The following is a 25,368-nucleotide window of genomic DNA, read 5'->3' as shown; positions in this document are numbered from 1 at the left end:
GCTTGACCACTGACTGACTATTGTCAAGTTAATAGCCCCAGTGGGACCTGGTAGGGCCCTTGGCACGCTGGCAACCTTTGCCAGGACTGCAGGAAGCCAGAATAGTCAAAGACATCTCACTGAAAAGGACATGCTCAGGCCTCATTAGCATCAGGCATCTCCAGTTTCTGTGGTCTCCACCTTTACAAGTTTAGGAAGGGGAGACATCAGGGATATGGGCCAGTCCAAAGCAGCCTGTTCTTCAAAACATCTTTTCTTGGGAGAAGGCCTTACCCTCCCCCTCTCCTGCCTCAGCATTTCCTTGGGTCACCTCGACTCAGAATCTTCATACTGTCCTCCAGCCCCATGTTGTGATCTCTCATTCAGAGCAGCCCCACGATGCCCTCCCCTCACACTCATTTGGCTCACTTGTTCATGCATCCCTCTCTGAACCTTGCTAGGTGAGAGCTAGCTAATCTTATAAACTAATTCCAGTTAAGGACATCCATGATTGGGTTAAGGAGTTGAATTTTTATTCAGAGCTTTCTGGAGACAGGTAGCTTAACTACATACATTTTCTCTAAAGCTGGGGTTTTTTTCATAAGGGAAGATAGGAGAAATATTTTTCACAAGTGTTTCTTTATAAAACTTTCTTCTCTTCACACTATTTAGCAGGCAGCCTCCCACTCTGCCCACATGGACTGGCTGAGGATGTACCTTCCAACCCACACAGTTTCTGTGGCAACAAGCTCCAAGGCAACCCCTTCATCTTGCCTACCATAAGAAATATGAGATCCTACCCCCCACCCCCAACCAGGCAAGAAGGGGCAGGTTTGGAGCAGGTACCAATGTACTTCCTCAGAGGAGAGTACCCGTTTAAAGGAGCAGAAGGGAAGTTGGGAATGGGGTTGATCCCAGACAAGGTTGGGCTTCTCATTGGGTCAAAGACAAAAGGGACTGACCTGGGGCAGAGTGAGGGTAGCACAGGCCATCCCTCTTTGGAGAAGGTGATGTTGGAAGTTCATTCTCATGATGCACACTGAAACAGAAGCAGGATATAGACCATCAGTCTCCCTACTCCTCATTGTGACCATTTCCACCATCAATTTTTCTGATGGTTCTTGTCTTTTCTGATGGATCCGTGTCCCATGGATCTGGCTTCAGTGTGAGACTACAATGCCTACACTGTGGCCAAAGAGCAACCTGTCTCAACACCCAATAGCATCTACCCTCTCCTATAGATTGGTCAGCTTTCTTCCTGTCACCCACTACCTCCATGTTCACCGCTGTCTCCTCCTTTGCTCCCATTATTTCCCCCCTCCTGGAATGCCATGTTTTTTCCTTCTACCAAGTATGTAGTAGGTACTCAGTAAATACTTTTAGATTGAATTGGTCTCCCTCTATAGAACTAGGAGAGAGATTCCTGCATATAGGAGGTGGCTGATGCACTGAGCTCATCCCGAAATGCTCTGTACTTTCCTCTCTTAGCCCAATGGTGGGTTAGTTGACTTAGAAAACCACATATTAACAATATATTTTATTGTACTTTTGTTTAGTTTGTTAAATATTTCCCAATTGCATTTTAATCTGGTTTAAGCTGCACTAGGAACATGCTTTGATCAGTTTTTTGACACCTTTGATCTAGTCCTAACCTTTTTTGCATTTGAGGAAACTGAGGCAAGCAGAGGTTAAGTGAGTTGTCCAAAGTCATACAAGTGACAAAATGGGGATTTTAACTTAGGCCCTTTGTCCCAAAATCTAGCATGCTTCCACTGTACTATTGTATATCCCAAATCTCACAGAGGTAGCTAGACAGTACAACGGATAGAGCACCAGGCCTGGAGTCATGAAGACCTGAGTTCAAATCTGGATTTAGACACTTACTAGCTGAATGACCTTGGGCAAATAACTTTACCCTATTTGCCGCAGTTTTTTCAACTATAAAATGGGGATAATAATAGAATGTACCTTCTATGATAAAATATTTGTAGGGCACTTAGCACAATGCCTGGCACATATAATAGGCACTAAATAAATGGTTGTTTCCTTCCTTCCTTGGAGATTTCTGAAGTATTTAGTGACTTGGATATAAACCACCTTTCCCTCCCCTCCCCTGAGTCTGGATTGTTGCAGGATTCTACTTTTTAACTAATAATATTTTCAATAAATTGCTCAATAAACTCATCGATTCACTTCACTGCTCCCCAGAGATACTACCATCTGTCTGCAAGTCAGTGGAATGAGCAAAGCATTCAGGCTTAAATTGCAGCGTCACTGCTGACGTGGGGATGCCCTCTTCTGGTCTAACGGGTCTCTGCAGGCCACGTTAGCTGCCCTGTGGCACCATGCATTGGAAGGGTCCTCAGAAAGCACTTGGCCTAATGCCTTCATTTTACAGATGAGGATGCTGAGGCCTAACATGGTTCGGTGACTTTTCCAAGGTTCTGGTGGTGCTAAATGATAGAGCCAGAAATGGAACCCAGGTCTCCTGACTTTAAATTAAATTTCCTTTTCCATAGAACTCCCTCCTTCAAGGGAGAAATGAAGTGAAACACTCCTTCCCTTCCCCTCCCCAGGCAGGATGACCCTTGTTCCTGCTGTCCTCCCCTCCCCCGGACTACCATGCCCAAACCTAGGGCTGACAGTTTCCAGTCACCACCTGGAGAACACACAGCTGTTGGCATTGTTGGTATTGGCATTGCTGGCATTTGTGTTGGCATGAGTCCTGGCCAGGGGGTTGGCAGGTGGTTCTGGGGGGAAGTCATCTAGGAAGACAGGGGAGTCCATGTCCTCCATCTCCATCTCTGTGAACTGCAAGGGCCTCTGGCTGGCAACATTGGGGGGCAACGAGTCAGTCCTCTCTAGGAAGGTGTCCACCTGGCCAAAAAGGCCTCCTGTCCTCTGGAACCAAGGGGAAAGAGAAACAAGGCTGAGAACCATGTCCAGGAAACATAGGCTGGGAGTGATTCTAAGGCAGACAAGGCTAGAAGAGAGAAAGTAAGGTAGGCAGAGGACCCTTGGGAAATGAGTGACCACCTTCTGCCATCTAATAGGTTGTGAAGTATTCCAGAGGCTTGCCACCTCCACTGCCCCTAAAGGCCCCCTTAAAGAGCTGTTTCTTCCCCTTGATGGTAGGGTAAACTTCCATGCTGGGAGCTGGAAATGATACAGGGGTAAGAGGAGATACAGCTTGAAATGTGAATTATTACATTAATAGTGGATGATAATTAATGATCACAAAATAAAGAGGCATGAAGGCAAGTACATGACAGGGGAACAGAGTGATGGCTATAAGGGCTGGAGTTGATGCCGTAGGGAATGGAGGCAGGTGAGACCAGTCAGAATTTGGATGAAGGGGAGGGACACTACTGGACAGAAAAGAAGATGAGGCTTGGAGCCTTGTTGTGTGTGGGATTAGAAAGAGCATTGCTTGGTTAGAAGTGAAGACTGGGAGTCAAGTAGCTACAAAAGGGGAGGATGGTTAGATGAGGGGACGGCCAGCTGTCAGGCTGGACTTATCTGATGTGACTAGATCTGACACCATCCCCCTCTTATTTCCATGGGATGCTACTGCTCCTCCACTCTCCAGTCATTCAGTTTGTCCTGCTCTCACTCACCCGGTAGATCCCCTCTTCCATGGCTGCCTCCACCATGGCCCTCTCCAGCTCTTCCTCAGCTGTCAGATCTCCAGAGATGGCTCGGTGGATCTCAGGAGCCGCTTCCTCTTCAATGCTCCGAAGCCCAGCCTTATGCAGGCAAAGACATGCAATGATTAATGCAACCAAGGAGAAGAGATGGGGCTCCTAACCCCAGTGGTGCTCCCTCCCTCCGACCCGGGTTTCCAATGTTGGGAGCCAGTCTCCCTAAAGTTTCACCATTATCTCTTTTTCATTTTGCTATTATGTCACTCATTTTCCTTTTGGTTCATCAAGTTCCCTGAGCAGACAATCCTGGAGTTCCCAGGGAGGTCATCTAGTTCATCTTATCTAGGAAGGTCCTCATGCTAATCGCCCTAGGGGATACACCATATCCCTCCTGGGCTGCCTAGACCTGACTTTTGATAAGTTAGCTATGGTCTAATGCAAGTTTATTAAGCTGCAATTTATACCTATTGCCTTTTACCCTGACTTAAACTGATCCATCTCCTTTGGCCATTCAGAAATGACATATGCACCTCTCCTAGTTTCCTCCCTTTATCATTGATAGTGCAAGAACCTGTATGACCTTAGGCAAGTTACTCTGTGCAAGGAGGGAGTTAGAATGGATGACTTCTAAGGCTGTCCAGCTTGAACACTATGAACCTGCAATATGGGAAAGGTGCCATCTCTATTCTAGACTTTAGGAAGAGATGATGCCTTCTGGGAAGAATGGTGGAGACGTGTATGTATGGACATCTCTGGGCTCGTTGTGCTACTCACCTGGATCTGCACGGTGTCTTTTTTGGGTCGATATCCATAGTATTCCTCCTGCCGCTTCATAAACTTCCGGAAATGCTCTTGGATGAGGAAGGTGGCATAGAATTTTCCTACTGTCACCTCATCATCTAGAGAGTTAACCAACAGAACCATGAGTCCCAATTACAGTGGGCTTCTAGGGCCCAATGTGGGGCTGATGGAGTAGAAGGGGTGAAGAAAGAAGCGGGATCAGACATTATAAAGCTTCATTTCCTTTGGTTATTTGGGCCAATGGAGATACTCTATCCTGACGCTCACTGTCAGCTCTGACAGACCTCCATGAATGCAAAGGCATTCTAAATATCTGATAGCAAGGCATTCCTCTATGACAAAGGACTGGCTCTCTTGGAAATCCCATTCCTTCCTCTCCTTTAATAACCTTGGTGGCAACTATGATGCCAAAGGGCATTGATGAAACATCCTTGTCAGAGAAGTGATGGAATCATTTTTGGACTTAGTCAATATGTGAATTTTTGGGGGAAACAATGCATATTTGTTACAAAGACTTTCAATGGGGGAGAGTATGGAGGAATGAAGGGAGTATCTTTTCTGTGTCTTACTACTACTGAATTACCCATTGATCCCTTAAAGGGAATATATTTTAAGTTGCTATTCTCTTATAATTGAGATAGTGTAGCAAAAAAAAAAGAGACAGTAAAGAGTAATTGAGGTATATTTTTTAAAAAATTCAGACAAATGAATGCAAGAAAAGTTGGAAAAATGCATAGAGGAGCAGGACAGTTTTGAAAACTAGAGGTTGAATTTATTATACTTAAAAAGCAAAGCAGGCAAACTATACATATGCATACATTTATATATATATATATATATATATATAATATATGGAAATAGGCATTTTATTAAGCATTTGTTAAGAATAAAAGTTAAAAGTAAGCCCTGGCCTTTGGCTCCCTAAAGCCATACCTACCTCCAATGGGGGGAATGACTTGGTCCAGGAGCTTCATACTTGTTCTCTTCCAAATCTTCTTGATGATGGCTCTTAGCTCCTCATTGGCCTGTTCAAAGTTACCTGGTGGCAAGTGAGAGGCAGGCATGGCTTCTTCTGATACCATTCATACCACACCAGTCCCTTGAGACAAAAATGACCTCCCAGCCCTCTCTAGAAACTCGAGAGCCAGCCGATCATTCTGGGGAGGACAGGATATTTTTCTTGCCTCATTGCCCTTCTAGTGGGTCTGAAGCCCATGTCTTGGCTCACTGTCTCTGACCCTGGCGATCAGGGCCCAAAGCTAACCTTGCTCTGGTTTTGTTCTCTCGTTACCTTGGCTGTCTGGGCCCTAGGGACAGAACACCCCCGCATTTCAAGGTTCTCCAACATCTACCTCCTTGTTCATCTATTATTTCCCTCATGTTTGCCCCTTGCAAAATATGTTTCTATAATATATGTCCCATCCCCCAGTAAAGAAATCCTTTTTTCCACCTTGATTAATGTTAGGGAGAACTGGTGATGGCTATTATGTAGAATAAACAGCCACAGGTGCTCAGGGGTATGGGGTAGACTGTGTGCTGAAGAGCTTCTAAGGAAGGACCATGTCAGAGTGGCACAGAGACTTACTGACCTTTCATGGGGTTTATGGAATTGGGGCCAAAGGGGCTAAACTGTTTTTGTATGCGTCATGGACCTCTTTGGCAGTCTGTTGAAACCTATGGATCCCTTTTCAGAATAATGTTTTTAAATGCATAAAATAAGACACATAGTATTACAAAGGAAACCAAATGTATTGAAATATGGTTATCAAAATATTAAGAGAACAATTAAGAGAACAAAAGAACATAGGCTCCAGGTTTAGAACTTTTCACAGAGACTGATAAATATATATGCACACACATACATATGTAAGATAGTCTAAAAGTTTTAGTACAGTTTTAAGCTGCTAAAGCTTAAAGCTACTTAAAGCTTGGGCCACCCTGTATTTTATATACATATTTATACATATACATATACACGTTATATACCTATATTATAATATCTATTATACTATATCAATCATATATCATTGTGTGGTACATAATAATATAATATATAATATGCTAATAATATTATGTTATAGAATATATTAGAATATATTAATACAATATAGCATATGATGATATAATATAATAGATATTATATGTACACGATATAAGGTGGCCCCAAAGTCTTAGTGTGTGTATATATGCACACACATATGCATGTGTAGATATGTGTATTTTGTATATATAGCATGTATATTTAAATATACACATACATATATGATATAGTATGTATTATACATAACACAGATGTAATTATTTGAGAAGGGAGGGAGTACTAACAATCAGGGGAATCAGGAAAGGTTTCTCATGGGAGGTGGCACATGCATTAAACCTTAAGGAAGTCAGGGATTCTAAGGTGAGGACGAAGGTCATTCTAAACACTGGGAATAGACTGTGCAGAGATTGAGAGACAAATGGAGGGAATGACAGGAATCAGGAAGGCAACCAGATTGACTGGAACCCGCAGCAAGTGAGCGGAAATAATGTAAAATAACACTGGAAAGTCAAGTTGGAAAGTTCTAAAATGCCAAGCTGTGGTTTGCGTTTTACCCTGAAGGAATTAGGAAACCAATGAAGCTTTTTAAAGAGGGAGATGTCATGGTTAGGTTTGTGCTTTAGGAGCATTATCTTAGTACTTTGTGGAAGGTGGATTGAAGAGGGGAGAGATGGAAAGGTGGGAGGCTGTTACAACAGAGCAGGGAAGAGGCGATGGGGGCCTGAATTATGGAGGTAGTCATGCAAGTAGAGAAAAAGGAATGGAGGAGAGAAATGTGGGGATAGAATTGACAAAACCTGGCAACTCATGTTGTTGTCCAGTTGTTTTAGTCATGTCTGATTCTTCATGACCCCATTTGTGGTTTTCGTGGCAAAGGTACTGGCATGGTTTGCCATTTCTTTATCCAGCTCATTTTACAGATGAGGAAACTGAGGCAAACTGGGTGAAGTGACTTGCACAGAGTCAGATAGCTATGAAGTGTCTAAGGCCAGATTTGAACTCAGGAAGATGAATCTTCCTGACTCCAGGCCTGGTGCTCTATTTACTGCCAATATGGAGGTGAAGAAAGTAGGGGAGCCCAAGAGAATAGCAGTCTTCCAAACTGTGGGGTGTCTGAAAGAATGGTAGTGGCTTTAGTGGAAATAGGGAAGTTTGCAGAATGGGTGGGTTTAATAGATGATGAAGAATGGGAAGAAAATGAGTTGCTTTGTACATGTTGAGTTTGAGATGGGACATCCAAATGGGTGCAGACTAGGGCAAAGACTGAATTTAGATCTGTAGGTCTAATTTAGACTGTATTTAAATCTGGGAATGATATTCATAGAGGTGATAGTTGCACTGATGGGTGTTGATGAGATAACTGAGAGGGTAAAAAGAGAAAAGAGGGCCCAGAACAGACCCTGGAAAGAATTAGGAAATTCTGGGTTATTTAACTATTCTATACAAAATTTTCATGTAATTTTGTGAGTGGTTGGTAATTTTATCATTTCTCTGTAAATATATTGTAATATAATACCAATATATCCTTTCTCTATAACTCTTTGCTAATCCTTTAGGGGGAGCTTGGGTTTGAGAAGAAGGGAGCATCTGCCCAAAGAGAGGGACAACTAGGGTGAAAGCTGGATTTTAAGCCACAGAGGTAGAGGGTGACTCGGTGCACTTAGCACAGTGACTGGCACATAGTTGGCATATAACAAAGGTTCATTGACTGCTGATTGATTGGTGAGTTTCACTGACCCTTTTGTTGACAGGACTAGTCAAGAGCATGTGGAGCTAAGGTAGGGGTGGGGAACCGACGACCTCAAGGCCACATGTGGCCCTCTAGGTCCTCAAGTGAGCACCCCCTAGCTAAGGGAGCTGACTCATCCATGTATTTCATACAGCTGAGGAGACAACTGGTTTCCAGTCTTCTAGCTGTTCTCCTATGCATCCTCTCTGTTCCCTTCTCTTGAATTGAGCCAAAATAGTTATTACCCATGACACTTTCTAGAATATCCTTAAGAGAGAGTGAGTAAAAAAAAAAAAAAAGCGTGTGTGTGTTTGTGTATATGTATGTGTATATGTATATTTGTATGTATGTGTTTGTGTATATATGTGTATGCATGTATACACACAACACACATGCACACACATGCATGTGTGTACATACATACATAGATATGTGTCCATGTATTTATGTGAGCAGATCCTCAGGGATTATTTATTGTTCTATGTCTGGAGATGGTCTAACTCCCTCTGAGTCCTGTAGGGCAGAGGGCCACGTGGTTTTGGGAATTTCCCCTGTTCCCACTCTCCACTATTTACTTTCTCATGATATAAACCAATGGGATGCTAAGGGTGAAGGATGGCCCCCTCTTTGGTCAGAGTGCATGGAGTGCATGGGTTAAAAATATCCCTCTACTAGGAGAAAAAAGGGGACCCCACAAAGGGGGTGGGGTTCTCACCTTCTGTCTTGATCTTGAGAGCTGTTCGGACCAGAGCAAAGAGAGTAGCATTGAAGGTGACGGTGCCATCACTGTTGAGGGGCATGTTCATATTTACTAATCTCTACACAAAGAAAGGGAAAGAAGGGCCTATGGAATTGCAGGAACTGACTGGATTGGGAGCCAAGTTTGGATGGTGAGCACCATCTTCATCAGCATTATGGGGACAAGGTGTGGGTGGTGTAAGATAGGAAATTTTGTGGACTGATAGAAAGATGGATTTAAGGGAAAATCTCTAGAGAATGATAGAATGTTAGACCAGGAAGGTTTCATTCCCACTATTTGATCCAGTTTTGTCATCTGACAAAGATACTGAGGCCTGGAGAGTTGAAGTGACTTTCTCAATGTCACACAGAGAGTTAGTGTCTGATTTAGACTAATGGGATCTTAGATTAAGAGCCAGAGTGGAACTTAGAGGCATTCTAATCCAATACAAAGAAAGGCACTGAGACTAAAGAGATAGCCTACCAGAGCTAGGAAGTGTCTGAGGTGGGACCTAAGACCCAGGACCTCCTGACTCCAGGCTCAGGACTCAACACATTAGGCCATATTCTCTCTCTTCCAGGACTATAACCTAGGTCTCCTGCTACTAGCCCAATCCACTTTCTACTACAGTATACTGTGAGACCACACTACATGGATTGTGCAAAGTTGAGAGAAAGATCTTACAAGTCTCCACATAGGGACCCAGAGGACTGGGAAATACCTGACCCAAGTGAGAACACATGCCTCCCACCCAGAGAATCTCCACAACTCCTCAGCTTCTAATACAGGACCTCCCTGGCAAAGCATAAGTTACATTGGTTACCTTACATGCCACCCGGTGAGGGCAGAACTTCCCAAAGCCCAAAGGGGGTTGGATCCGTCTCAACAGGGTCACAACATCCAGATGCTTGATTCTACCCCTAGAAGATAAGAGCACAACTTATTGAGTTTACCATCCCACCTGGAACCCCTCTCCCCTCAGGGAGCTGGAGATGGGGAAGAAGACCAGGAAATGTGGAAATGTCCTGCTCTAGGATTCAGAGACCATTCTCTAAGGTCCAGATTTGACAGGAGAGAGGCTAAGCTGCCATTCCTTAGAGGACTCAGTGGGTACATTTCCACCTATGGGGTGGGTATGATTTAATTGAGGGAGCCAGAAGTTGCTATATCTAGGGGTCAAGACATTTCCTTCCCTAGGTTCTTTTCCTTTTTTTTCCTCTAAGGCAAAAAACTCATTTCAGAGGTAGGCATACATCAAGGGATCCTGGATAAATGGAGATTTAACAGGAGAATAAGTCTAAATAGACCGTTGGTATGACAGACTCCCAACTAGGAGTGAGAGATGGAGATTTTAGGGGACAGTCAGAAACCAGGGTCCCTTGCACCGGCTATACTTACTTAGCTTCAGGGTCATACTCAGCCCAGATCTTCTTGAACTCATCCAGGTGATGTGGGCCTAGGATGGACCAGTCTCGGGTGAGGTAGTCAAAGTTGTCCATGATGACAGCCACAAAGAGGTTGATGATCTGCAAGGAGAAGAACCACAAAGTTCCCAAGCATGAATAGCTAGAAACAATTGGGAGACTTCTCAGTAGAGGTGGGGGACTATGGATGTGGAACGCTGCAGTCCAATTAGCTGCAAACGTTGCAACTAATATTTGTAAAGTGATTAGCACAGAGCCTGGTGCATAGTAAATATTCTATAAATGCTTTATTCCCTTCCCTTCCCCTCCTCTCTCTGCACTGACTGTCAAACTCAGCTGACTGTTGATTGATATGATTTCTTTTCTTTCTAATTTTAGTCTTTGTTGTAAGAGATAGCTCTCTGGGGAGACATATTTGGAAAGGATATAAAGTATAAGGTATCAAAGTAAGCAAAAAGCAAAAGAAGTGATGGGCAAAAGGGGAAGATGGGACAGGAGTCACTGGTGAAGAGGAAAAGATTGAGATGCTGAAGAGCTAGCTCTCTCAGATCTTCCCTGTGAGTAGAAAGCTGGGTGTGGGGTCCAGGAGGACAAGAGCTTTTTCTCTTGTTCCTCACAATGGACTCTCATGATACTGGACAGATGACTTAAAATTCTCTGGATCCAGAGTCCCCTTGGTGGGGAGGGGCGTGACTTTTCTAAACAGTGATTTTAGGGTGAGTGAAATCATATTTAAAGACCTTGTAGGAAGTCCTTTCACAAACATGAGGTTGCATTAACTCTCCTGTAAAAGTAATAATTGATAACACAGAATTTTACACATAATTTCTCATTTGAGCCTGAAAAAAACCTTGTGAGGTGGATACTGTGGGAATCTCTCTCTTCCTTCCTTCCTTCCTTCCTTCCTTCCTTCCTTCCTTCCTTCCTTCCTTCCTTCCTTCCTTCCTTCCTTCCTTCCTTCCTTCTTCCCTCCCTCCCTTCCTTCCTTCCTTCCTTCCTTCCTTCCTTCCTTCCTTCCTTCCTTCCTTCCTTCCTTCCTTCCTCCCTCCCTCCCTCCCTCCCCCCCCCTTTCTTCTCTCTCTCTCTCCTTCTCTTTCTTCCTTCCCTATCTCACCTAGGCTGGAAGGGCAGTGGCCACTCGTGGAACTGATCCCACTGTTGATTGACCTGCGGACTTTGACCCTTTCTGTTTCCAAAATAGATTAGATCCTCCCCCTTCTACTACCCTTAGGCTGCCCACCATATTGGTGCTAGACAGTGTGGATACCCAATCAGTTTAGCTCCACAGCATTTCAGAACTCCCAAACTCCCCTGTAACAGAGACCATAGATAGGTGCTACCATGCCTGACTTACTACAGGCATTATTAAAACCATTTTATAGATGAGGAAACTAAAGGTTAGAGTTTCTAAGTGATCTGCCCATGGTCACATGTAAGTATCAGAGATGAGATCTGAACCTAGGCCTTCCTGCCTCCAATTCCAGCACTCTTTGTTATGCCAAACTACCTCTCCTAATTAGGGAATGAAAACCTGACAGAGGCAACTGGGTAGATGGCATTTATGATGCACAGGTATCACTAGGATAGCCTTTTATTTATTTTATCCTTATATTTGGCTTTTTTAACATTCATTTTTTAAAAATTTGAGTTCCAAGTTCTCTTCCTTGCTCCAGTCCCTCCTCTACCCACTGAGAAGGCAAATAGTATGATACTCATGTGAAAACATGCAAAACATATGTCTACATTAGTCACAGTGTGGAAAAAAAACCAAGAAAAATAAAGCAAAAAATGCTTCAATCTACACTCAGAGTTCATCAGTTCTCTCTCTGGAGGTGGATAGCACTTTTCATCATGGGTCCTTTGGAGTTGTCTTGGATTATTGTATTGATCATGGTAGCTCTGTCTTTCACAGTTGATCATCCTTAAAATATTGTTATTACTGTGTACGTGTTCTGCAGGCTAACCTTCTAAAAAGGATGTCACCTCATGGACACCAAAATCATGGTGTCACTTTTTGTGATAATGAAGTAGAGCCTATAAACTGGGGGATGGCAAAACAAAATGTCTTACGTAAAGATAATAGGATATTATGGGATCATAATGAATGATGAAGAATTTAGGCAAATATGAGGAGACTTTTATGAATTGAAATAGAATGAAATAAGTAAAACCAGGAAAACTCTCTCTCTCCACACATATAGATGTGTGTGTATATGTATACACACACACTATATATATATATGTATACATATACATAAGACAAATATGTAGACTACAATATATGGACTCCAACAAAGTAAGTGGAAGGAACAAACCCTCAAATTAATGCTATTTAATTATAATAACCAAACTTAGAGAAGACATGAGAATATATACCTCCTTCCTTTCCTTGCAAAGGCAGGGGATTATAGGTGTGAAATATTTTTGTATATTTTACACAAATACACACACATATGAAATGGGAAAATTTTGATTTATGTAAAGGAAAAAATAACAGATATCTAATAGAAGTTTCAGATTTACCCATGGGGAGATGAGTTAGAGTATATCTTCCTTTTCCTAATGAGTTTATAAAAGAACCTGGATTAAACAAAGACTGAGATGGAAATATTGAGGCTTAGGAACTGTTCAAGGTGGTGACCATCCGTGATTCCAGAGGACCAGTGATGAAACATGCTAGACACTTACTGGCAGAGAGGTGGCAAACTCAAGGTACAGAATAAGATTCCTACATGTGGACATGGCCAGTGGAGGAATTTGTTTTGCTTGGCTATGTATATTTGCTACAAGTTGTGTTTTTCTTTTCTTTTTGGAGGGGAGGGAAGTGGGGGAAGAAAAAAGAAATGCTTATTCATGTAAAAAATAAAATTTAATTAAAAATAACAAAAAAGTTTAAAAAGAAAGAAAAGTCCAAAAGGCCAATCTGTACCTTTGGTTCTCATTTTTATCTCTGTCCCTGACCTCCATGATCCCTAAGTGGATGACTTACCAGGAAGGCACAGAGCATATAGAAGCTGATGAAGTAGAAATAGGCAAAGCCTGTGCCACAGGTATACTCCTCCCCAACACTGGCATCAGACTTCGGGTCACAGAGCTTTCCGTAGGTGCAGGCCAGCAAGATTTCCTGCCATGCCTCTCCTGTTGCACACCTAGGAGGAGACAGGCTTCTGTTAGTTTTTTCAAACCTAGAATAAATGCCAGGATGCCAGGATTCCAACGCTGACTTTGTCCTCACATTACTGTATAACCAGCACTTATCACTGCCTTTATCTAGTTATCCTTTGCCCTTTGACTCCCAACATCTTCATTCTTCATGGGAATGCTGCAAGAATCCATGACCTTAAATTATGGAGAAGCCTAAGGGCCAAACCAAGCTGAGCTTTCAGGACAAAAGTTGCCAAGGGGGTAAATTTAGGAACACACAGGAAAGTGGCTTGTATGGAGTCATAATAAGACAGATTTTAAGGAAAGAAAGCATGTAGTCTTGCCCCCAGGAGTTCCAGGCTGGGTGAACTGGATTCCAGCCTCAACAAGGAATATGGCAGTATAGTGGATGAACAGTCCATGTGCTTAAATGGGAGCAGACCAGGGAGAAAGGAAGCATTTTCCTTATCCAGGTAGCTCTTGAGGCAGTAGTCAGGAATGGAAAAGGGGAAGACTCCCCAAAGTCTAACTAGCACAAGCAAATGAGGTTTTGCTTCAGGATGCTAACACCCCCAAGATGGGGAATGTTTTCCTCCCCCAGAAGACTTACTACCTTCTTATAACCACTATCCATGCCCTGTCTCAAAGTCTTTCGCCAATGTATAGTACTATGTGGTACATTCAACATCTTCCCCTCCCCCAAACACCTCTAACCCCTCCATATCCCCTGCAACCCCATTCTTCTGTTTCTGGTAAAAGAAATCCTAGTTAAAATTCTCACGACTCCTACCTGAAAAGCAGGAGCACGGCTTGTGGGAACGTCTGGAAGTTATTATTCCTATTGATTTGGGTCCCATCCACCATGGCAATTTTCCCAAACATCTGCAGGGCAAAGAAGGCTACAGTTCCCAGGTTCAGGATGTGAAGATCTCTCAATTAACCTTATTTCCTATTCTCACCACCCAAGCTTCTCACCCTTATTACCCTCTCCCCACTTCTCCATCTTTCTCACTTTCTACACTTTCAGGCCATGAGAACTCAAACCCCCCACCCCCCAAGAAACTATTTTTATTACTCTAAATGGAATGAACATCTTCCTCTTATCAGGTCATAGGTCAAGGCTTTAAAGAACAAAGGACCTATGGTTGGTGGAAGAGACTCCCAGGTGAGGAAACCCATAGCAAGGCAGGTAGGCACCTCCTCTGAAGTTGATAGCCAGGTCTCAATTAATGTGAATGAATCTCCTGATGTGGTCTCATGCATTCAAAACTGCACTATTTGAAGTTATAAAAATATGATAATTGGTTTTAGTCTAATGCATATATGCAGTGGGAATTGAAATAATGTATATTGACTTTGAGAACTGCCCAGAGCAGTAAGATGCTAAGTGACTTGACCAGCCTTACCCTGCCAGTATGTTTTAGAGGTGGCGTTTGAAACCAGGGGTCTTCCTGACTTTGAGGTCAGATCTTTATCTTTTATGCAGACATGCTTTTTGAAGGGTAATGCCCTTTTTAAAAGGATGATTTTCCTAGTAGAGACCTCAGAGGCAGCATTTCATGTAAACTGGGAACATTTTAGGGTATGGGCTGGTGTGTGTGTGTGTGTGTGTGTGTGTGTGTAGTTTGCACAGGGAAGAAAACTCAGACTTCTTGGGCCTTCAAGGGTCTCCTAAAGGGATGTTCTCCGGCTTGGGCCTCCAGACTCTATCTATCTTTCAGGATTTCTTCTGGTTCTCTCTTGGGGTCAGGTAAACTTGTAAGGATTGATGGATGGCTCATCCCTCCTCCTTTCAGAGTCATTATTGGAACTGAAGCTGGGTGAAGCTCAGCAGAGTTCCCCATTTGTTCAGTCTGGGCAGGACCAGCCTCAGATGGTGGGAGCTGGTGAGGAGGAAGAGGAGGAGGCAGCGAGAGAAGGAGCAAAGATGAGAAAGAGGGCCATTCTTATGCTACATAACGTTGGGCAGTATGGTGTAGTAGACAGAGAGCTAGCTTCTGAGCCAAGAAGGCCCAGGTTTAAACCCTACTTCAAACACAACATGTCTATATGATCCTGAGCAAGTCACTGCCTCTCAGTGTGAAGACCACTCTTTAAGGCTATAAATTGCAGAGAAGGTGCGGATCTGCACTGATTTAGAAAGTATTTCCTCTTCAGGACGTTCCCCGCCGCACCCCTCCCCCCCCCCCATAACCATTTAATTACAGGTCTGGTTAAAAAAAACAATGCCCAAAATAGTACAACTGTGAGGAATGATGTTTGAGTCAAGAGCCTGAGCACTTTTTGTATGTAGGACGCAAGGCAGACAAACTCCACCGTGTTGGTGCCCTCCTGGGTTTTCCAGTCTCCAGGGTCTACTTCCATTCCCTCCCTTGGTCTAGCTGTCCTATGCTAGGATACTGGCAGAGCACTGTTTGCTCCTCCCCTTCCTCTTCCCGTCACCATGTTAGAGTCTCCCTCTAAGAGGAGAGCCCCCAGCCCCCAGTTATTCCCAGGGTTCCCACCTGAACCCCATCCTCACCTGCATTCCAATGACCGCATAGATAAAAAAGAGCATGACAATCAGTAGGGCCACATACGGCAAAGCCTAGGGGACAAAGCCAGAAGGGTTAGGAGAGCTGCGTTGTGTCCCAGAGTGGGGGCCCCAGGGGGCAAGCTCTCCCTAGCCCTTCTTTTTGCTCTACACATGGTTTCAGCAGTGTTCTAAACTCTCACTGTGGAAACTGGCTCCAAAAGGCTGGTATGATTCTGGAACAGTCGATTTAGCTGTCTGGGGGCACTGAGAGGTCGGGTGATGTGCTCATTATTACCCAGCTAGGATATATCAGTCTGGGCTTGAACCCAGGAAATTTGAACGCCAAGACCAGCACACCTACTATGCTACATTGCCATAATGCCTCTCCCTCCCTCTCACCTTACAGGTCTGTCACTTCCTGATGTTAGTGGGGCCCCCGGTTTGGGGGACAGAAAGTTGATGCCTCTCATTTGGCTTTGATGAACTATCATCTCCCCAGCAGCCAGGTGATGGAGGTCTCTTACCCAGACCTAACTATAGGCCCCCAGAAGGCATCAAGGAGTAAATTTTGTGGAGCCCAGAGATACCCACCTGGAAAGACTTGATGAAGGTCCAGAGGAGCGTTCGGACACCCTCACCCCGGCTCAATAGCTTGATCAGCCTCATGACTCGGAACAGGCGGAAAAAGGCGCTGGATATGCGGGCGCTCTCATCAGGGTCCTGCCGGGGCAGCAGCCCCAGAAATTCGTCTAAGGAAGGAGGCCTTGTCCTTGGCTCCTGAGCTGAGGCCTCTGGAGCAGCCCCCTTGGAGCAGGGCTGATCTGGCTCCACTTGATGGGGACTGCCTCCCTGCCTCTAAGGTGAACCCGCATCCCTCAGCCAGCATCAGTACTGAAACTTCCATGACCTCTGGGAGGAAATGTCTTTCCCTGCTTCGTGTGTCCCAATACTCCTACTCTAGGAAATGTACTTGTAGATAAAAAACAACAAGTCTAGGAGTCAGGGGTTCTGGATCCTATTCCTACTTTGGTTACTGACTGTCAAGGCAAAATTATCTGTGTCTTAGTTTCTCTCCCTATAAAATTGGGGGGAGGGGTAGTGGGTGGGAAGGGCTTCTCCAGTGAGGGTTATCGTGCTGAGTTCTTAAAACTACACTGAGAAAAAGGCCAGGCATGTTTTTACCACCACAATGACCACCACCACCTTCCTTGCCTGCCTGGCTGCCTGTTGGGTTTCAGGACCCACCCACATCCACTGCACTCAGCAAGACCCATGAAGAGCAGGAGGGGGAGGGACAGGGTAGAAGCTGCCATGCAGGGCCAGGGGCAGGCTCATGCAGTCAGGAATTACAGTGTTGGCACAGCCTCCTCCCAGGCAGTACAGTCCCCCGCTGGAAGCCAGGAAAGTCTGTGGAGAGAAGAAATGAGGGGAAGGGAGAAGATCAGAGAGATGGGACATAGTAGGGAAGAAGGGAGAGATGAGGGAAAGACCCAGGACTTGCAAGGGGGTAAGAAAGATACAAGTGGGGGTACAACCAGCTCAGTTTGGGTTCTAAACCAGTACGGTCACATGGTTCCAAACCTGTTCCTAAATGGCATTGAGGGGAGAGGAGGAGCAGAGTTTGAAGGACAGGAACCAGGTAGCCGCAGAGTTGGGTCCTTCTACTGTCCCCAAGGTCTGTTTATACTCAATTTGAATTCTTTACCGGATATGAGGATGCTTGGGTGCATATCACCCTCCTACTATGGGCGCTGCAGAGGAAGCCTGCTTTTTCATTTGAACATGGATCCAGATAAGTGAAATCACATATCCTTGGAAGTACCGAAGTATTACTATTGTGGCTATTATGGTTATTGGTGCAGTGGACAGAGCGCTGGACCTGGAGGCAGGAAGACTTGAGCTCAAATATGGCCTCAGACACTAACTAGCCTTATGACCCTGGGCCTGCCAATTTCCTGGCCTCAGTTTCCTCATCTGTAAAATGGGGATAATAGGACCCATTTCTCAGGATTGTTGTGAAGATAAAGTGAGATTACATCTGTAAAGCACTTCCTAACTTTAAAGTGTTATGTAAAGTTAGCTATTATTACTCCAGACCAGTATGGTTTCCTTTTGCCACATAGTACATGACTGGGTTGCCTCTAAGGAATATAAATGAATTTTCACATGAGCCTAAGAAAACATTGTTAGGAGGAGAAATCTGCTGTTGCTAAAAAAAAAAAAAAAAGCCATATTTCAAAAACAAAATCAATAACTTTCAGAATCTCTAAGCCAATTCTTCTTTGATGATTACAAAAAAAATCAAGCCATGACTGTAGATGTTGAGGAACCAAGAAGCACTTTGAGATTTTATTCAGACCCTGTTCCTCTCCAGGAGGTCTGTGAATAGTCAAGCTAGGGGATTACTCTGGAATTCTATTTCCCCGGAAGCTGTATATATAAATCCCACGTGTAGAAAATTCACACACACACAAACACCTCCCCCCTCTCAAGAAAAAAAAAAGTCCCACTGCTCTCTAGAGAAGATACAAAAAAAGCCTCAATTTGCGATCTTTATATCCTGTATACATCCTGCCCAGAGTCCAAACTTTCTTATCCCCTCCAGCAGCCCCTCTCCTTGGGGGATTCAATATGCAGCTCTGTCTGTCAGGGTCTGATCTACACATGCTTAGTCAAACTGGAGCCCCAGCCTGGGATGACCCAGCAGCCAAGACCCTAGAAGGCCCCTCCCTGTCTCCCACCACTCATCAGTCCCTCACCTGTTTGACCTTGTTCCTAGTTATCTTCATGACCCAAGACCAGTCTGTGGCAAAACTTCTTAGTCGATATACTTTCTCTCACACAATTATAACTAATAATTTTTGTGCCCAGGGCAAGCAACATGAATCCCACCCTCATTTCAGTCAAGTTGGGCCAATGATAGAGACCTCAGGATATTTGGAGGCTGTGCTAGGAGGATTGGGAGAAGCTGCAGTGACCAGGGCTAGGTCAAGCAGGAGCTCCCCTGAGGGAAGGAAGTGGGTTTTTTCCCTCAGGATTGCAAGTTCTGTTAGCACCCTATGCATTTCAACACTCTGAGGAAAAGTGCTGGTTGCCCCATCCTAATTGTAGCTCTGTTCTCACCCAGCTCCAGTAATGGGCCTCCCAACCTCAGTGGTCAAGATCTCTATGTCATGGAGTCAGTTAGTTAAAAGAACTTTCAACTGGGCAGTGATAAGCTCAGAGGGAATCCCTATTTGTAAATTTTTAAAGCACTCACCTCTCTTTCCTGACTTCTAAGCCATACTAGACATACCCTGCTACAATCCCACCAAGAATCCTCTCAACCCTACCCAGAGGTGATCCTCTCCTATCTAATCTCCTTGTTCCCTGCTGCCACGCTCCCGTGGACTTTACCACATCTACTCTTCTTTCTTTACCCAAGCTGATGTTCTCCCCCAATATCACCTCTAGTTCCCTGATTCTTTCCTTTTTGGTTCATTAATCCTCTTTAGCATTTCCTTATCAGCCTGCCTTGGTCAGTCACTTCAATGATATTCTCACCTGCTCCCTAGAATTCCTTTGACCTTCTGGTATGCCTACATCACCACCAGAACTGCCTTTGGTTCCTCTCCTAGACTGAAATGCATTGCTAGTGGTTGTCATGAAACTATTAGGTCAGCTAAAAAATTTATCTTTGCTCTCCTCAGTTGGGTTCTCAGTGTTGCTTGAAAATCTATTTCTTCAACTCTGATTGGCTGAATTTTCCATGGCAGTTCCAGACCAATCTATCTTGTTCTCCTCACTCTTCTAAGTCTACTTCTAACTTCTTCACTCTTGGCAGAAGATCTGACCTCCTGTTCCACAGACAACCGGGTTATCTAACATGATGTCCCTCAACTTCCCTTTTCTCTGCCTCAGAGCCTCTCTGTTATCACATCACCATTTCAAAATTTCCCTGTATCTTTGTCCAGTTTTCACCTTATCTCCCAAATCAGAGGAAGTGCCTTTTTTCCTTTCAAAGGCCAACTCTCCAATTCGTACTCTTAAAAAACAGATGATTATTTTATAACATACTTACTTTCTTAAGGGATAGGAGGGAGAGAATTGGGAACTCAAAACTTTAAAAAATGAATGTTAAAAGTTTTTTACGTCATTGGGAAATATTTAACAAAATCAATTAAAATATATTGAGGAAAAATGATTATTATTACTTGTGTTAATATCACCTAAGTTTTCTCCTATATTCCTATATATATCCTATATTCCTTCCTGTTCTTCAAGCCAACCTTCATAATAAAGATTTTTTTTTTAAAGAGGGAAAAAAATCCAGCAAAATGGATCCACACATTGAAAAAAAAATCAAAAACCTGACCTCATAAGTAATGTTTTACAGCTGTGGAGTTCAGTCTCTGCAAAGGAGTTTACCTCATAACCTATGCTGAGACTTCCATGAAGAAGGAAGGAATCATTTATGTAGTAGCTTTCCTTTGCCAGGCACTGTGCTAAACACTTAAAAAAAATATATAATTTCATTTGATCCTCACAATAATTATGGAAAGTAGGTACTCTTATGATCCCCATTTTACAGTTGAGGAAACTGAGGTAAACAGAAATTAGGCCCCCTGCCCATGGATCACAAAGCTAGTAAGTGTCTGAGACCAGATCTGAACTCAAGTCTTCTTGACTCCCGGCCCCCCTAGCTGCCTCTGAGTTCCCATAAGTTACCCCTTATCTCACCTGCATCCCAATTTCTTGCTCTGGTTCTTTCCTTTGTCTATAGACAGGCTCAGGTTTCCCCACTTCTGAAAAATGTTTTCTCAAGCCTGCTTCTTTGCCTAAATGGCATCCTGTCTCATTCTCACCAGCAAACATCTTCCAGGGGTGGTGAACCTCTGGCCTCGAGACCACATGTGGCTTAGTTTGGATCCAGTCAAAGGGCCACACTTGAGGACCCAGAGGGCCACATCTGGCCTCGAGGCCCCAGGTTTCCCATCCGTGATAGATCTTTAATCTTACTTCTATTTCATTATCTACTTCCTCCATAAACCGTTGAAATTTGTTACCATCCCTATTGAAACTTCTACACCTAGGATCTCTTGTTTGCCAAATCCAAGAATCTGTCAGTTCTCATCTCCCCTGGTCTCTCTGTAACACTGATGTTGTGAACTATGCCCTTTTCCCTTTAAAACCCTCATTAAAAACAACAGTAACAACAATTGCCCTGTGGTTCTGTACTATCTGGGTTCTCTTCCTATCTCTGGCTACACCTCAGATTTCTTTATTTATTCTTCTTCCCCTTCCTATCCCCTAAACACTGGTGTTATTATTTGATCTCTTTCCCCCCTCCCCCCTACTCTAATCTATTTTACACAGAGGCTGCCAAAGTGTGGCTTCCTCAAGCCCAGATCTGGTCACATCACTCCCCTTCTGAGTATACTCTAAGATAAAATGTAAAATTCCCTGTTTGCCTTTTAAACCCCTTCATGACCTATCCCCAACCTACTTTCCAGCTTCTTTATATGCCACTCCCCTTCCTGCACTCCATAGTCAGACTGGTCTTCTCTCTATTGCTTCCCTTTGCCTTTGCCTTGGCTGTCCCCAGTGCCAGGAATATCCTCCCTCCTCGTATCTGCCTTATAGATCATAAACCTTTCTGACTTTACTTTCCTTATCACAGAGGCTATAAGTAAGTGCAGTCTGCCCCAAACCCTTCTTAAATGTAAACTGAGGGGATCTGACAATTTGTTCTTAACCCTCTGAGGACCCCTTTTAAGAGGGAAAAACAGCCTGATAGAGTGGAAAGGACAATAGTTCTTAGAGTCACAGGGCCTGGGTTCAAATCCCATCACTGATGTGGACTGCTTGCATACCTTGGGTGAATCATTTAATTTTCCCAGGTTTCTATTTCCTCATCTGTAAAATGAGGAGGTTAGATCAGACAGCCTCTGACTTCCTTTCCAGCTCTAGGTCCATGATACTATTAGTATCTGAGGACTGGGAAAATACATCCCTTTTAACAAAGAATTGATAAAAGAAAGAAAAGTACTTCAACAAACATAACAACACATTTAGCCAAGTCTGACAGTGTATGTGATATTGTTTCCAGAGCCCTCTACTTCTATAATGAAGGGAGGGAGGTTCATTTTGTTTAGGGTGGAACTTCTTGGATATTTTTGTTACACAGAATTTAGTTTTTGCTCCATAATATTCTTTTGGGATTTGTCACATCCTATCTTGTATTATACAGGGTGTCCTAAAAGTCTTAGTGCAGTTTTAAGCCTTATTTCTTTGAGAACATGTCTTATCTCCCCTACAGGACTGTAAAGTCCTTGAAGAGGGGACTTGTCTTTCACATTAAATAAAAATCTTCATTGCAGTTAACAACACAGCATCCTTGACATAGTAGCTGCCCACTAAATATCTGCTGAAGCAACGAATGAATCTGCACTTCTGAGACCCTTACCCTCCTTTTGGGTACCTACGATCTCCTGAAACTCACATCGATCTCGCTAAGGATGACGTCGATGATGCTGCCGATGACAATCAGGAAGTCAAACACATTCCAGGGGTCCCCGAAGTAGCCCTGAAAAAGGGAGGGAAATGGAGGAGTAAAGGGAAGAAAAGAGAGAGGGAGCAGAGAGCAAGAGAAGGGAAAAGCAGCCTGGGAGGAGGGCATCCTTGGTGGCCAGTGCAGGCCACAGAGATTGCCTGCTGATGCTAGGCAGAATCATCAAGGGTCCAGACCCTAAGGGAGCCAGGTCTTTCTCTAGTGGTTTCACCTCTATCATCCAATTTTAAATCAGGTTCTCCAGAACGCCCCCCTCACATCTGTAGTAGGAAAGATGCTGGATTTGGAGCCTGGAGACCTGGGTCAGAATCTTGGCTCCAGCTTTTACTGTCTGTGGCAGCATAGGTAAGCCATTTAACTCTCTGAGTCTCAGTTACCTGATCTGCAAAATGGGAATTACTATACTCATATTGCCCCACTCCCCTCCACAATGTTGTTGTGGGAGGAAGCTCTTTGTCAACCATATAATACTCTATGAACGTGAATTCCCAGTATGGCTATCTTACTCTTTTTGTGTCTTCTCTCTCCTCTAAGCCCAAAGCAGTAAGTAGGTGGAGGGTTAGAATACAAGGGGAGCTAAGAGATCTTGGACCCAGTCATGCAGAAGGAGAAGAGGCAAACAGAAAGAATACTTCATTTCCTCTGTCACTAATGGCTATGAGTCCCTTTGAGTGACTTCTTGACCTCCAAGACCTGGAGGTGAGAAAAGAGTGATGGGGTAGGGAGTTGGGAGGAGAGAAGAGGGGTGAATGAGGGACATCTGCTTCCTGTTTGTTGGTTGGTGGCATCAAGAAGGAGGAGGATGAAAGAGGATATAGGTGAATGCAAACTCCAAGAGAAGGGAGTAGTGTGATGTAGTAAGTGGAGCATTAGGCCTGGATCCAGGAATATTTAGGTTTAAATCCCACCTAGGACATTTACAGCTACATGATCCTGAGCAAATCCCAGAAACTCACTGATATTCACTTTCCTTATCTTTTGGATTCATGACCTCTAAGGTCTCTCCCAGCTCTATATCTATGACTCTAGGTTCCTATAGGCTAAAGTCCTTTTCTCCATGTTGAGAGGGATCCCTTCTCCTTTCAAACCCTGCTGCCTGCCTTACTTTGTGACCATGAATGCCACCTCCAACACTCACCTTGGCCTTGAAGGCCATGAGCTTCAGGACCATCTCCAAGGTAAAGATGATTGTGAAGGCCACGTTGAGGATATCTGAAATGTGGTTCATTTCCTCCGATTGGTTGTAATGCTGTGGAAGTGGAAAGGTGGGGAGGTGGATTGAGAAGGGAGAACAAGGCAAAATGGTGGCCTTGAGCCTGTTTCCAAACATCTCTGGAGTGTGAGCCTTCTGAATCAGAATATCCCCATACCCACCTCCTTCCAAGTCCTTCCTCCTTCCTCCTCCTACCCTTCCCGAGTTCAGAGAATACAAGTGACTTTAAGAAACATTTATAGTCTTCCTACTTTTATGCCAACACCCCTCAAATATAGAACCCTATGGAAATATAACACAAGGGGAGTAGAAAGGAGAAAGAAAGGAGAGGCTATGTCGTTCAGCCCTTATGTCTTTTTTTCTTTAGCTCTGCAGTCAATGGGCGAGTGGACCAGAGGGCTAGACTTTGTTTTTATAATTACTCTGTGGATAACTGGGATAGGGATGAGGGGGTAGCCCTCTTCCTCAGTAGAGTTCTGTGTCCTATCCCTATCTAGCTGCAAAGGCAAATGAGCTGGGAGTTGAGATATCTGCATCCTAGGACCAGCACCATCACTGCCTGGCTACTGGGACATTTAGTATGCTGCTATTTCCCCATCTATATAAAAGACAATGATCTTGTCTCCCCATTATCCAAGGGTGTTGTGAAAATAAAAGGAATCATATTTTCTCATTCTTTTTCCTTACACTCCCCCGCCCCCGCCATTCAGCCATAAACCTAACAGGCTTATTCTCTCTTCTTTCTTTAGAACAATGCTGAAAATTACCCCAAAGCAAGATTAACTTAGATTAACCATGGTACAGTGGAAAGCATGTTGGATTTTAAGTCAGTGGATTTGGGTTCAAATTCCAACCCTTCCTTTTATCACCAGGGTGACCTAGGAACACTCCTTTAACATTTTTGGGCCTTAGTTTCCTCATCAGTAAAATGAAAGAGTTGGACTAGATAGCATTTAAGGTTCCCTCCAATTCTAAATCTATGATCCTATCATAGATTTTTGCCCCAACATATCTGGACCCAGACTGCCTATATTCTCATGAATTTCCTTTGTCTCTTTGCTCTTAAAGAGTAGCAGTCTTTGTTCCTTAAGGCTTAGAGAACTTCTTTCCCCCATCTCCCATAAAGGGTGTGACTACTTTAGCATCCTCTTATTCTTGCTATAATATTTTTAAGTGTATAATAACAGATATATTAGCAACATGTCAGCTGGGTCCTATGAACCCCTACAGGTAATGAATGACTCAGTCCAGGTAATTCTATTGGTACAGTGACCAGTATAGCATTTGATTGTCAATCAGTTGTTAGAGATGTCAAAGAGGTAAAGGATTGGGCTAAATGACCTCTGAGGTCCTCAAACAGTTGTAGGATTATTTAAGCAATGAGATGATTAACCAAAGCTTTAAAATGAGCGTGATAATGAAGTACCTAACTTTGGAATCCTTAGAGATACACCTGCTTTGTGTGAATACCAAATTCATTCCTAATTGAAGTGTTACTGAAATGCCAACTCTCTCTTGTGGGCCTTCTTTGACTCTGGAATCTTGACCTCCCCTCTGCCCTGCCCAGTGATCTAGCCCCTCTCTTAGAG

The 25,368-nt window shown here is 43.8% G+C and overlaps 1 protein-coding gene and 1 long non-coding RNA gene across 2 annotated transcripts in view; one reads left to right on the top strand and one right to left on the bottom strand.

Annotated features, from left to right (window-relative positions):
* The window catches only part of LOC140529525 (uncharacterized), a 31,340-nt gene extending 14,326 nt beyond the window's left edge, over positions 1–17,014 (top strand). The window contains exon 2 of the long non-coding RNA XR_011975579.1: positions 16,423–17,014. This is a non-coding gene — a long non-coding RNA (uncharacterized lncRNA). The remainder of the gene's footprint in view (positions 1–16,422) is intronic.
* Positions 1–25,368, bottom strand: part of CACNA1S (calcium voltage-gated channel subunit alpha1 S) — a 102,322-nt gene that overhangs the window by 2,230 nt on the left and 74,724 nt on the right. Inside the window, exons 27-41 of the mRNA XM_072648237.1 lie at positions 23,705–23,815; positions 22,498–22,581; positions 17,367–17,423; positions 16,608–16,736; positions 16,023–16,088; positions 14,292–14,383; positions 13,347–13,506; positions 10,332–10,459; positions 9,757–9,853; positions 8,910–9,012; positions 5,362–5,463; positions 4,398–4,522; positions 3,597–3,725; positions 2,639–2,880; positions 942–1,018 (exon numbers count right to left, since the gene is read on the bottom strand). Of these exons, the coding sequence (XP_072504338.1) occupies positions 942–1,018; positions 2,639–2,880; positions 3,597–3,725; positions 4,398–4,522; positions 5,362–5,463; positions 8,910–9,012; positions 9,757–9,853; positions 10,332–10,459; positions 13,347–13,506; positions 14,292–14,383; positions 16,023–16,088; positions 16,608–16,736; positions 17,367–17,423; positions 22,498–22,581; positions 23,705–23,815 (1,702 nt within the window). The remainder of the gene's footprint in view (positions 1–941; positions 1,019–2,638; positions 2,881–3,596; positions 3,726–4,397; positions 4,523–5,361; positions 5,464–8,909; positions 9,013–9,756; positions 9,854–10,331; positions 10,460–13,346; positions 13,507–14,291; positions 14,384–16,022; positions 16,089–16,607; positions 16,737–17,366; positions 17,424–22,497; positions 22,582–23,704; positions 23,816–25,368) is intronic.

Source organism: Notamacropus eugenii, chromosome 2 (assembly GCF_028372415.1).
Source record: "Notamacropus eugenii isolate mMacEug1 chromosome 2, mMacEug1.pri_v2, whole genome shotgun sequence".
NCBI lineage: Eukaryota > Metazoa > Chordata > Mammalia > Diprotodontia > Macropodidae > Notamacropus > Notamacropus eugenii.
The sequence above is the reverse complement of the archived record's forward strand: the minus strand, read 5'-3'. Positions and strand labels throughout refer to the sequence as shown.